This window comes from Oncorhynchus tshawytscha, linkage group LG04, assembly GCF_018296145.1.
Source record: "Oncorhynchus tshawytscha isolate Ot180627B linkage group LG04, Otsh_v2.0, whole genome shotgun sequence".
NCBI lineage: Eukaryota > Metazoa > Chordata > Actinopteri > Salmoniformes > Salmonidae > Oncorhynchus > Oncorhynchus tshawytscha.
The window spans coordinates 42348893-42361462 of NC_056432.1; the positions used below are offsets into that span (position 1 = coordinate 42348893).

Here is a 12570-nt window from a genome sequence, read left to right on the forward strand (position 1 = left end):
GAACCCACCGGGTGAGATCTTGCGTGGAGCCCCAGATCGAGGGAGATTATCAGTGGTCTTGTATGTCTTCCATTTCCTAATAATTGCTCCCACAGTTGATTTCTTCAAACCAGGCTGCTTACCTATTGCATATTCAGTCTTCCCAGCCTGGTGCAAGTCTACAATTTTGTTTCTGGTGTCCTTTCACAGCTCTTTGGTCTTGGCCATAGTGGAGTTTGGAGTGTGACTGTTTGAGGTTGTGGACAGGTGTCTTTTATACTGATAACAACTTCAAACAGGTGCCATTAATACAGGTAACGAGTGGAGGACAGAGGAGCCTCTTAAAGAAGAAGTTACAGGTCTGTGAGAGCCAGAAATCTTGCTTGTTTGTAGGTGACCAAATACTTATTTTCCACCATAATTTGCAAATAAATTCTTTAAAAATCCTACAATGTGATTTTCTGGATTTTTCCCCCCTCATTTTGTCTGTCATAGTTGAAGTGTACCTACTGTATACCTATAAGTGTACCTACTGTTTGCCCCACTGTATATACTGTACTCGAAACCATCAACTGCATCTTGCCTATGCCGTTCTGTACCATCACTCATTCATATATGTTTATGTACATATTCTTCATTCCTTTACACTTGTGTGAATAAGGTAGTTGTTGTGAAATTGTTAGGTTAGATTACTCGTTGGTTATTACTGCATTGTCGGAACTAGAAGCACAAGCATTTAGCTACACTCGCATTAACATCTGCTAACCATGTGTATGTGACAAATAAAATGTGATTTGGACAGTATCCATATATACACCTGGAGTTACATAGTGAGCCTGTGTCAATCTTCCCCAAACTACACTGTTTACACCCACCTGACACCCTACAGCACTGAATCAATCCCCACTCTTCAATCCCGTTTCTGTACTCTGTCTTCACACCACAGGCCAGGGGATTTACTACTGACCACAAGTCACCCAGCCACTAGCGCCACACTCAATCAAGCGCCAGTGAATACAACGTCATGATTCCTCTGGCCTTGAAGCAATTCCTGGAACAAGACGAACTATGACCCTATATCACAGAACTGAGTGATAGGGAGGGAAGACAGAGTAGCCTGACAACAGTAGGACAGCAACCAGTTACACTACGGACACTCAATCGACAGAGAAAACTATAGGATTACATTTGACCAAAAAGAAAACTACATATTGTTTTCGTTTTCTGAGATCATACCTTTCATAACATGAAGACATTTGACATTTTAGCCAGTTAGTACAGGCCCTTAACCAGAATGACAATGACACAATAAGTGGTGTAGCTATGTAAATCGAAACAATGAGTTTTTACTGCTTCTGCCTACTTACACAGAATGATGATGGATGTGCTTGTTAGGGCTGCCTTTGTCTGTTTGTGGTTTTTGCTGTCGGGCTTGGGCGGTATACTGTATGTACCTTACACCGGGGTATTTGGAAATAGCCAACTATTTCCATTAAGTTTTTCCAATACATTTTAATATTTGAAGCTACTGTTTAAGAAAATACTTGCAGTCTACCAATAGGTTAGATAATGCAGATCACATTCTTCATTTCACCTGCCTCATTATTTTACATTATGAAGCTAACATGTACCACAGTTCACCAGAACAGTTCACGCCAGTCACGTGTGAGTTTGTAACTAGCACAACGTGAGAAAGCAGGAGCAGGGAGTCCAGCTGTATATTGACAGTGGTGGAATTTTAAAGTGAAAGTCAACTCTGATCAGGGACATGCAACTACAGTTTTCCTTCACAAAAAATACATTAGCACAACACTATTTGGCTGGCAGCCACACAAGTAAATTAGCTTACAATGAAATAGCAATGACTTTTTTTTTGTTGCAAGAACAATGCATGGCCATCATATTTCTAATGTTTATTCATAGAAAGAGTGTAGCCAGCTACATTTCCTAATGTTTTGTTTAAAGTTATTCTTACATTTTACCTGAGAAAAGTAGGCTGGCTACACCAAGAAAAGTACTGGAAAAAAGAAGCTGGTCAAATCAAATCAAATTTGATTGGTCACATACACATGGTTAGCAGATGTTAATGCGAGTGTAGCGAAATGCTTGTGCTTCTAGTTCTGACATTACAGTAATATCTAACAAGTCATCTAACAGTTCCACAACAACTACCTTCTACACACAAATGTAAAGGGATGGAATAGCGCTGCTGATAAAATGCCAATTTGTGCAACTGTCTGAAGCACGAAATTAGTCTGATGCTGAGCAGCAATTACAATAAGAAGTATTTTATACGTTTGTTTACAAAACACAGCAATTGTGTTAGCTTTCTGCCATATTTGAGAAGTCAAAGCTCGTCTTCCCCTCTCTCTTCATCTCCGAGCATTTTTTTGCATGTTTGGCGCCTCCTTGTGTACTAAGCCGGTAATACCGTATATCCCAGTACAAGAGAAGGACAGTTTGACGATATAAAAATCTAGATACCAATCAACCCTATTTCTTGACTTTCACTCTGCAGTCTGCATGGTCAGATGGATGCAAGAAGATGGTGACATGATGATTTCCACAATCAGTCTATAATTACACTACTAGTTTGTGTATCTTATTTGTGTATCTTTTGTTAGCTAGTTGTGTTAGCTAATGCTAAAAACGGGTTAGGTGGCTAGCTAACTTGCTAAAAGTACTTAAGGTCTGAGCACACAGCTACCTAATATCAAATCAAATTTTATTTGTCACATTCGCCAAATACAACAGCTGTAGACCTTCCAGTGAAATGCTTTTATACAAGCCCTTAACCAAAAATAAGTTGAGTAAAACAGATACAGTAAGTAACAAATACTTAAAGATCAGCAGTAAAATAACAGCAGCGAGGCTATATACAGGGGATACCAGAACAAAGTCAATGAGCGGGGGCACAGGTTAGTTGAGGTAATAGGTACATGTAGGTAGAGTTAAGGTGACTATGCATAGATAACCAGAGAGTAGCAGCAGCGTAAAAGAGGGGTTGGGACAACGCAAATTGTCTGTTCAGGAGTCTAATGGCTTGGTGGTAGAAGCTGTTTAGAAGCCTTTTGGACCTAGACTTGGCGCGCCGGTACCGCTTGCCGTGCGGTAGCAGAGAGAACAGTCTATGGCTAGAGTGGCTGGAGTCGGACAATTTTTACGGCCTTCTTACACCGTCTGGTATAGAGGTCCTGGATGGCAGGAAGCTGGGCCGAACGCATAACCTCTGTAGTGGCTTGCGGTCGGAGGCAGAGCAGTTGCCATACCAGGCAGTGATGCAACCAGGCTCTCGATGGTGCAGCTGTTTAACTTTTTGAGGATCTGAGGACCCATGCCAAATATTTTCAGTCTCCAGAGGGGGAATAGGCTTCATCGTGCCCTCTTCACAACTGTCTTGGTGCATCTGGACCATGATAGTTTGTTGGTGATGTGGACACCTGCTCCACTACAGCCCAATCGATGAGAATGGGGGCGTGCCCAGTCCTCTTTTTCCTGTAGTCCACAATCATCTCCTTTGTCTTGATCACGTTGAGGGAGAGGTTGTTATCCTGGCACCACACACACCTCCCTGTAGGCCGTCTCATCATTGTCGGTGATCAGGCCTATCACTGTTGTGTCGTCAGCAAACTTGATGGTGTTGGAGTCTTGCCTGGCCATGCAGTCATGGGTGAACAGGGAGTACAGGAGGGGACCGAGCACGCACCCCTGAGGGGCCCCCGTGTTGAAGATCAGCATGGCAGATGTGTTGTTACCTAACCTTACAACCTTGGGAGCGGCCTGTCAGGAAGTCCAGGATCCAGTTGCAGAGGTAGGTGATGAATCCTTAGCTTAGTTAAGAGCTTTGAGGGCACTATGGTGTTGAACGCTGAGCTCCAGTCAATGAATAGCATTCTCACATAGGTGTTCCTTTTGTCCAGGTGGGAAAGGGCAATATGGAGTGCAATAGAGATTGCATCATCTGTGGATCTGTTGGGGCGGTATGCAATTTGGAGGGAGTCTGGGATAATGGTGTTGATGTGAGCTGAGACCAACCTTTCAAAGCACGTCATGGCTACAGACGTGAGTACTACTGGTCAGTAGTCATTTAGCCAGGTTACCTTGGTGTTCTTGGGCACAGGGACTATGGTTGTCTGCTTGAAACATGTTGGTATTAGACTCAGTCAGGGACAGGTAGAAAATGTCAGTGAAGACACTTGCCAGTTGGTCAGCGCATACTTGGGAGTACACATCCTGGTAATCCGTCTGGCCCTGCAGTTTTGTGAATGTCGACCTGCTTAAAACCTCTTAAGTCGACCCTCTACTTTTTCGAACATTCTGTTAAAAATCGCGCAACATTTCTGCGTCCTGCTACTCATGCCAGGAATATAGTATATGCATATGATTAGTATGTGTGGATAGAAAACACTCTCACGTTTCTAAAACTGGTTAAATCACCGCTGTGACTATAACAGAGCGTCTGTTTCATCGAAAAGCGCAAGAAAAACTGATCACTGAAAACTGAAAAAAATATCCATGCGCCACTTGCATGTATTGTTCAAGGGACACGAAATTAAATAGGGCCGAGATTGCAAGTCCTACAGCTTCCACACGATGTCACCACTCTTGTCAATTGCCTTCTCGTTGTTTCTTGGTCAAACGAGGAAGAGAGACCACTTTCCATCCGGTCTCCGACAGGAAGTTTTGGAAGAGAGATTTTGGAAGATGATTTGAAAGCGTGGAGCTATTGAATACACATCGCCTCGTGATCAATTTGATAGATTATTAACGTTTACTAATACCTAAAGTTGGATTACAAAAGTATTTCGAAGTGTTTTGCTAAAGTTTATCGTCGACTTTTTTAATTTAAAAAAATTACGTAGCGTTTTGAAACAGTCTTTTTTTCTGAATCACACAGTTTCCATAGATGGATATTTTGGGTATATATGGACCGATTTAATCGAAAAAAAGACCCAATAGTGATGTTTATGGGACATATAGGAGTGCCAACAAAGAAGCTCGTCCAAGGTAATGAAAGTTTTATATTTTATTTCTGCTATTTGTGTAGCGCCGGCTACGCTAATTATTTTGTTTACGTCGCCTTCAGGTATTTCGGGGTGTTGCATGCTATCAGATAATAGCTTCTCATGCTTCTCATGCTTTCGCCAAAAAGCATTTCAATAATCTGACTTGTTGGCTAGATTCACAACGAGTGTAGCTTTAATTCAGTGTCCTACATGTGTGTTTTGATGAACGTTTGAGTTTTAACGAGTGCTATTAGCATTTGGCGTAGCGCATTTGCATTTCCAGATGCCTAGATGGGACGTCTGCGTCTCAGGTCGACGCAAGAGGTTAAAGGTCTTACTCACATCAGCTATGGAGAGCATGATCACACAGTCGTCCGGAACAGCTGATGCTCTCATGCTTGCTTCAGTGTTGCTTGCCTCGAAGCGGGCATTTAAGTAATTTAGCTCGTCTGGTAGGTTTGTGTCGCTGGGCAGCCCACGGCTGTGCTTCCCTTTGTAGTCTTTAATAGTTTGCAAGCCCTGCCACAACCGACGAGCGTCAGAGCCGGTGTATTATGATTCAATCTTAGTCCTGTATTGACGCTTTGCCTGTTTGATGGTTCATCTGAGGGCAAAGCAGAATTTCTTATAAGCGTCCGGGTTAGAGTCCCGATCCTTATCCCGCTCATTCAAAGCGGAAGCTCTACCCTTTAGCTCAGTGCGGATGCTTTGCTAGCAAAACAGACCTGCGTCATCTGACCACCTCTTTATTGACCGAGTCACTGTTGCTTCCTGCTTTAGTTTTTGCTTGTAAGCAGGAATCAGGGGGGTATAATTATGGTCAGATTTACCAAATGGAAGGTGAGAGGGAACTTTGCACGTGTCTTTGCGTGCGGAGTAAAGGTGGCCTAGGTTGTTTTTTCCCCCTCTGGTTGCACATTTAAAATGCTGGTAGAAATGAGATAAAACGGATTAAGTTTCCCTCCATTAAAGTCCCCGGCAACTAGGAGTGCCACCTTCGGATGAGCATTTTCCTGTTTGCTTATGGCCATATACAGCTCATTGACTGTGGACTTTGTTCCAGCATCGGTTTCTGGTTGTAAATAGACAGCTACGGAAAAAAAAGATGAAAACTCTTGGAAAATAGCGTGGTCTACAGCTTATCTTGAGATACTCTACCTCAGGCGAGCAAAACTTTGGACTTCCTTAATATTAGATTTTGTGCACCAGCTGTTGTTTACAAATATACACAGACCATCACCCCTCGTCTTACCGGGAGGAAGCTGTTCCATCTTGCCGATGCAGCGTAAATCCTGACAGCTGTATTTTATCCATGTCGTCGTTCAGCCACGACTCGGTGAAACATAAGATATTCAAGTTTTTAACCTCTAGCGACGAGCAATCCCGTATCCGGGAGCGTAATCATAGCCTCAAATGCATTAGCATAACGCAGTGGACATGAATACCCCTAGAAACTTTTCCTATTCATGAAAATCGCAAATTAAATGAAATAAATATATTCAAACACAAGCTTAGCCTTTTGTTAACAACACTGTCATCTCAGATTTTCAAAATATGCATTACAGCCAACGCTAGACAAGCATTTGTGTAAGTTTATCATGGCATAATGCTATGCTAGGCTCTGCTGGCAGCAGGCAACATTTTCACGAAAATAAGAAAAGCAACCAAATTAAATAATTTACCTTTGAAGAACTTCAGATGCTTTCACCCAGGAGACTCCCAGTTAGATAGCAAATGTTCCTTTTTTCCCAAAATATAATTTTTGTAGGTGAAAAAGCTCCCGTTTCTTCATCATGCATGGCTGAGAAATCGACCGGAAAACTATAACGCCAAACTTTTTTCAAAATTTGCTCCATAATATCGACAGAAACACGGCAAACATTGTTTAGGATCCATCCTCAAGGTGTTTTTAACATATATATTCGATAATATATCCGTCGAGGCAATTGGTTCCTCATAAGAAGCGATTGGAAAAATGGCTACCTCTGTATTTTACGCAAGATTTTCTGCGGGAGACACCATGTGACCACATGCTATATATGGTCCCTTACAGCCATTCTTCAATGGAAATGCCTAAAAAGACGTCACAGTGCTGTAGACACCTTGGGGAATACGTAAGCTAATTCGTAGCTCATTCACAGCCATATAAAGAGTCATTGGCATGAGGCGGTTTCAAAAAATGCGGCAGATTCCTGGTTGGATTTTTATCTGGGTTTCGCCTGTAACATCAGTTCTGTGGCACTCACAGACAATATCTTTGCAGTTTTGGAAACGTCAGAGTGTCTTCTTTCCAAAGCTGTCAATTATATGCATAGTCGAGCATCTTTTCGTGACAAAATATCTTGTTTAAAACGGGAACGTTTTTCATCCAAAAATTAAAATAGCGCCCCCTAAATCCAAGAGGTTAATGTCCTGTTGGTAGGATATTTGTGATCGTAGTTTGTCTATTTTGTTATCCAATGATTGTTCATTGGCTAATAGGACTGATGGTAGAGGCAGATTACCCACTCGGCGTCGCATCCACACCGACCTACGTCCCTAATATCTCCGTCTTGTTCTCATGCAAATGACAGGGATTTTGGCCTTGTCGGGTGTCTGAAGTAAATCCTTTGTGTCCGACTTGCTGAAAGAAAAAAAACTTTGTCCAGTACCAGGTAAGTAATCGCTGTCCTGATATCCAGAAGCTTTTTTCGGTCATAAGAGACAGCAGCAGAAAGATTATGTACAAAATTAGTTTTCAATTAACGTGAAAAAACACACACAATAGCACAATTGGTTGAATGCACGTAGAAAGGGAGCCATCCCCCCCGGTGCAATTATTAAATCATGTATAGCATGTATAGCATGGTACTAGTGCTTGTGAAGTCCTAGATAAACATGTTGTTTGTGCAATGGTATCTTCTAAAATCAGAGAAGAATTGTTACAAATTCCCTGCCGGTGACTCTTAGCACACCATCTCATTCTCACAGCCCTCTCTCAGAGACAAAAACTCTGCAACTTTCGAACTCCAGCATTAGGCTCCCTTTCCCCTCTAGGCTATGGGTTGTAAACGGACCCTTCACACCTCTGTACCTAACCAAACCGATTGGCTGCTAGAGTTCATGGTTGCCAGGGTCCTTGACACAGTGGTGTCAGCCAATCACAGGCATTTCTGTGATTGGCTGCTTCCAACTTTCAGTCTCCTTCAAGCAGTCACAACAAGAGCAGCAAACTCATCTCTGGCCTGCACAACAACAGCTGGACTCGTATCTGGACTGGACTTGTGGGATGGTGTGCGTGCACAAAGTGAGTGGTGTGACGTTTGAATTTTGTTCGTAGTTAGTTGTTACCATTGTTGTACGCTGCCTCTATGTACAGCTGTATTGTAATATGTGCATGTAGCAAACACATTTTCATAGTCTTTCCCATGTTATTAATAGTCTTAATAGCCTCAGTTTTAGTATTGTGTACAGTGTATTCATTAGCTATTTTGTTTTGAGTTGGATTGAACAGAATAAAACCATCAGAATGGAGAAAGTCACATTGAAATCACATAGAATTTGTGTTGCCAACCTAGGGTCATGAACTACTCCCACAATCATTCACAAATGCATCGTCAACATTAATAATGTAAAACTCACCCAGGAGAGCCGACATGTTCTGGAAGATTCTCAGCAGCTCTGGGGTGATTGCCGGACTATTCTCCAACGTTACCAACCTGTAGGTCGATAAATGGATGGAGGAGAGAAAGGAGGGTGGAGAGAGAGAGGGGGGTGGAGAGAGAGGGAGGGGTGGATGTGAAATGGAGAAAGAGGACCCGAGAGTTAGCGTCACAGAAGCATTTAAAGCTGCTGACCAGACCATAACAGAGCCCTAGATTAAGCAGACGCTCTTATCCAGAGCGAATTAAGAGTAGTGAGAGCATACATTTTCACACTGGTCACCAGTGGGAATCGAACCCACAACCCTGGCATTGCAAGCACCATGCTTTACCAATGGAACAGAACACAACACTGCAAAAACTGTGTTTGAGACTCAGAATATGTACATATCTATGGCTGGCGGAGAAACGTCAATGTGTCAATGTGTGGCTGAACCATAAAAGAAGAATCTGTCTGAATGAGTCAATCAAACTCAAAACCATGACAATGGTTCATCACAGTCAATTGAGTCAGTCTATTGAGAGCAACTCAAGCTCAGTCTAGCACATCACTGCAGACGTTCTGCCCTTTGAGATGACAATTTAAAAGCAGACAATGTGCTTGTTCAGAGACGGTCCTGTTTGACACACCGGCTCAGAGATAGGACGCGTAATCCCTCTTATCACTGCTAACCATGTGTAACTAGGCCAACGTCATCGAAAGGCACAACAAAGGACGAGCCACGCTAAGGCCTCAGCGTTCAAGCTTTTGCAAGCCAGACAGGCCTTCCACAATAGGATCGTTTACTACAAAATGGCTCTGTAAGGAGAACCACCATTTTGAACAAATGTTTAAAAAAAAAAGTCTTTTCAGAGCTCTGGTCGCACGGGAAAATGGGCAGTGTGTGTTACGCCTACTTTGAAGTTATCGTCATCGCCCATCAGAGGGCATGTATGAACGTGAAAGAGAGCGATTGAAGGAAAGAGAGAGCGATTGAAGGAAAGAGAGAACGAGGAAGAGAAGGACAGAGATAGAGAAAGGGGAGAACTAAAAAAAACGAGTGACGGACCGCGAGACAGAACACAAAATAGAGTGCGAGACAGCAGGTGAAAAAAAAGAGAAGCTGTTGACACAAATGACTCGGTAAATGAGGTAAATACGTATTTCGGTCACAACTGTTTATCTGGGAGGAAGCAAAGGCAAAATCAACGTCACGTAAGTGCGGGAGGGGGGAGCGAGAGCACATAATGGGAGAGAGAAAGCAGAGGGAAGAAAAAGAGGGAAATATCTAAGAGGGGAGTGAGAGAGAGAGCTACAGAGGGTGGGATGGAAGAAAGGTGAGTGTGGTAAGTGCCTGATAAGCGTCTGCCTTTAGAAGAGTGACAGAGACCGTTAGTATCAGTCTGCTCTCAGGGCTGAGTTTGTGTGTGTTTGTCTCTGTGTGGAACTGTTTGTCTCTGTGTGTGTACGTACCACAGCTCCAGTCCGTCCTCTAGCAGGTAGACATGCGGTGGTTGCGAGACATCTGTACTCAGCTGGATCACAGGAAGCAGGAAGAGATACAGGTTCTTACTCTCTGCTCCCAGGCCCTGTGATGACATCAAAAGGTTTTACTACAATTTGCACTAATTTAGTTTTTATTTTATTTCACCTTTATTTAACCAGGTAGGCAAGTTGAGAACAAGTTCTCATTTACAATTGCGACTTGGCCAAGATAAAGCAAAGCAGTTCGACACATACAACGACACAGTTACACATGGAGTAAAACAAACATACAGTCAATAATACAGCATAAACAAGTCTATATACGATGTGAGCAAATGAGGTGAGATAAGGGAGGTAAAGGCAAAAAAAGGCCATGGTGGGAAAGTAAATACAATATAGCAAGTAAAACACTGGAATGGTAGATTTGCAATGGAAGAATGTGCAAAGTAGAAATAAAAATAATGGGGTGCAAATGAGCAAAATAAATAAATTAATTAAATACAGTAGGGAAAGAGGTAGTTGTTTGGGCTAAATTATAGGTGGGCTATGTACAGGTGCAGTAATCTGTGTGCTGCTCTGACAGTTGGTGCTTAAAGCTAGTGAGGGAGATAAGTGTTTCCAGTTTCAGAGATTTTTGTAGTTCGTTCCAGTCATTGGCAGCAGAGAACTGGAATGAGAGGCGGCCAAAGAAAGAATTGGTTTTGGGGGTGACTAGAGAGATATACCTGCTGGAGCATGTGCTATAGGTGGGAGATGCTATGGTGACCAGCGAGCTGAGATAAGGGGGGACTTTACCTAGCAGGGTCTTGTAAATGACATGGAGACAGTGGGTTTGGCGACGAGTATGAAGCGAGGGCCAGCCAACGAGAGCGTACAGGTCGCAATGGTGGGTAGTATATGGGGCTTTGGTGACAAAACGGATTGCACTGTGATAGACTGCATCCAATTTGTTGAGTAGGGTATTGGAGGCTATTATGTAAATGACATCGCCAAAGTCGAGGATTGGTAGGATGGTCAGTTTTACAAGGGTATGTTTGGCAGCATGTGTGAAGGATGCTGTTGCGAAATAGGAAGCCAATTCTAGATTTAACTTTGGATTGGAGATGTTTGATATGGGTCTGGAAGGAGAGTTTACAGTCTAACCAGACACCTAAGTATTTGTAGTTGTCCACGTATTCTAAGTCAGAGCCGTCCAGAGTAGTGATGTTGGACAGGCGGGCAGGTGCAGGTAGCGATCGGTTGAAGAGCATGCATTTAGTTTTACTTGTATTTAAGAGCAATTGGAGGCCACGGAAGGAGAGTTGTATGGCATTGAAGCTTGCCTGGAGGGTTGTTAACACAGTGTCCAAAGAAGGGCCAGAAGTATACAGAATGGTGTCGTCTGCGTAGAGGTGGATCAGAGACTCACCAGCAGCAAGAGCGACCTCATTGATGTATAAGGAGAAGAGAGTCGGTCCAAGAATTGAACCCTGTGGCACCCCCATAGAGACTGCCAGAGGTCCGGACAGCAGACCCTCCGATTTGACACACTGAACTCTATCAAAGAAGTAGTTGGTGAACCAGGCGAGGCAATCATTTGAGAAACCAAGGCTGTCGAGTCTGCCGATGAGGATGTGGTGATTGACAGAGTCGAAAGCCTTGGCCAGATCAATGAATACAGCTGCACAGTAATGTTTCTTATCGATGGCGGTTAAGATATCGTTTAGGACCTTGAGCGTGGCTGAGGTGCACCCATGACCAGCTCTGAAACCAGATTGCATAGCAGAGAAGGTATGGTGAGATTCGAAATGGTCGGTAATCTGTTTGTTGACTTGGCTTTCGAAGTCCTTAGAAAGGCATGGTAGGATAGATATAGGTCTGCAGCAGTTTAGATAAAGAGTGTCCCCCCCTTTGAAGAGGGGGATGACCGCAGCTGCTTTCCAATCTTTGGGAATCTCAGACGACACGAAAGAGAGGTTGAACAGGCTAGTAATAGGGGTGGCAACAATTTCGGCAGATCATTTTAGAAAGAAAGGGTCCAGATTGTCTAGCCCGGCTGATTTGTAGGGGTCCAGATTTTGCAGCTCTTTCAGAACATCAGCTGAACGGATTTGGGAGAAGGAGAAATGGGGAAGGCTTGGGCGAGTTGCTGTGTGGGGTGCAGTGCTGTTGACCGGGGTAGGAGTAGCCAGGTGGAAAGCATGGCCAGCCGTAGAAAAATGCTTATTGAAATTCTCAATTATGGTGGATTTATCAGTGGTGACAGTGTTTCCTATCTTCAGTGCAGTGGGCAGCTGGGAGGAGGTGTTCTTATTCTCCATGGACTTTACAGTGTCCCAGAACTTTTTTGAGTTAGTGTTGCAGGAAGCAAATTTCTGCTTGAAAAAGCTAGCCTTGGCTTTTCTAACTGCCTGTGTATAATGGCTTCTAGCTTCCCTGAACAGCTGCATATCACGGGGCTGTTTGATGCTAATGCAGAACGCCATAGGATGTTTTTGTG

At 43.3% G+C, this 12570-nt stretch overlaps 1 protein-coding gene across 1 annotated transcript in view; it reads right to left on the reverse strand.

Moving 5' to 3' along the window:
* ipo11 (importin 11) overlaps nucleotides 1–12570 on the reverse strand; it is a 239190-nt gene that overhangs the window by 125764 nt on the left and 100856 nt on the right. The window contains exons 21-22 of the mRNA XM_024418169.2: nucleotides 10080–10195; nucleotides 8607–8683 (exon numbers count right to left, since the gene is read on the reverse strand). Coding sequence (XP_024273937.1) covers nucleotides 8607–8683; nucleotides 10080–10195 — 193 coding nt within the window. The remainder of the gene's footprint in view (nucleotides 1–8606; nucleotides 8684–10079; nucleotides 10196–12570) is intronic.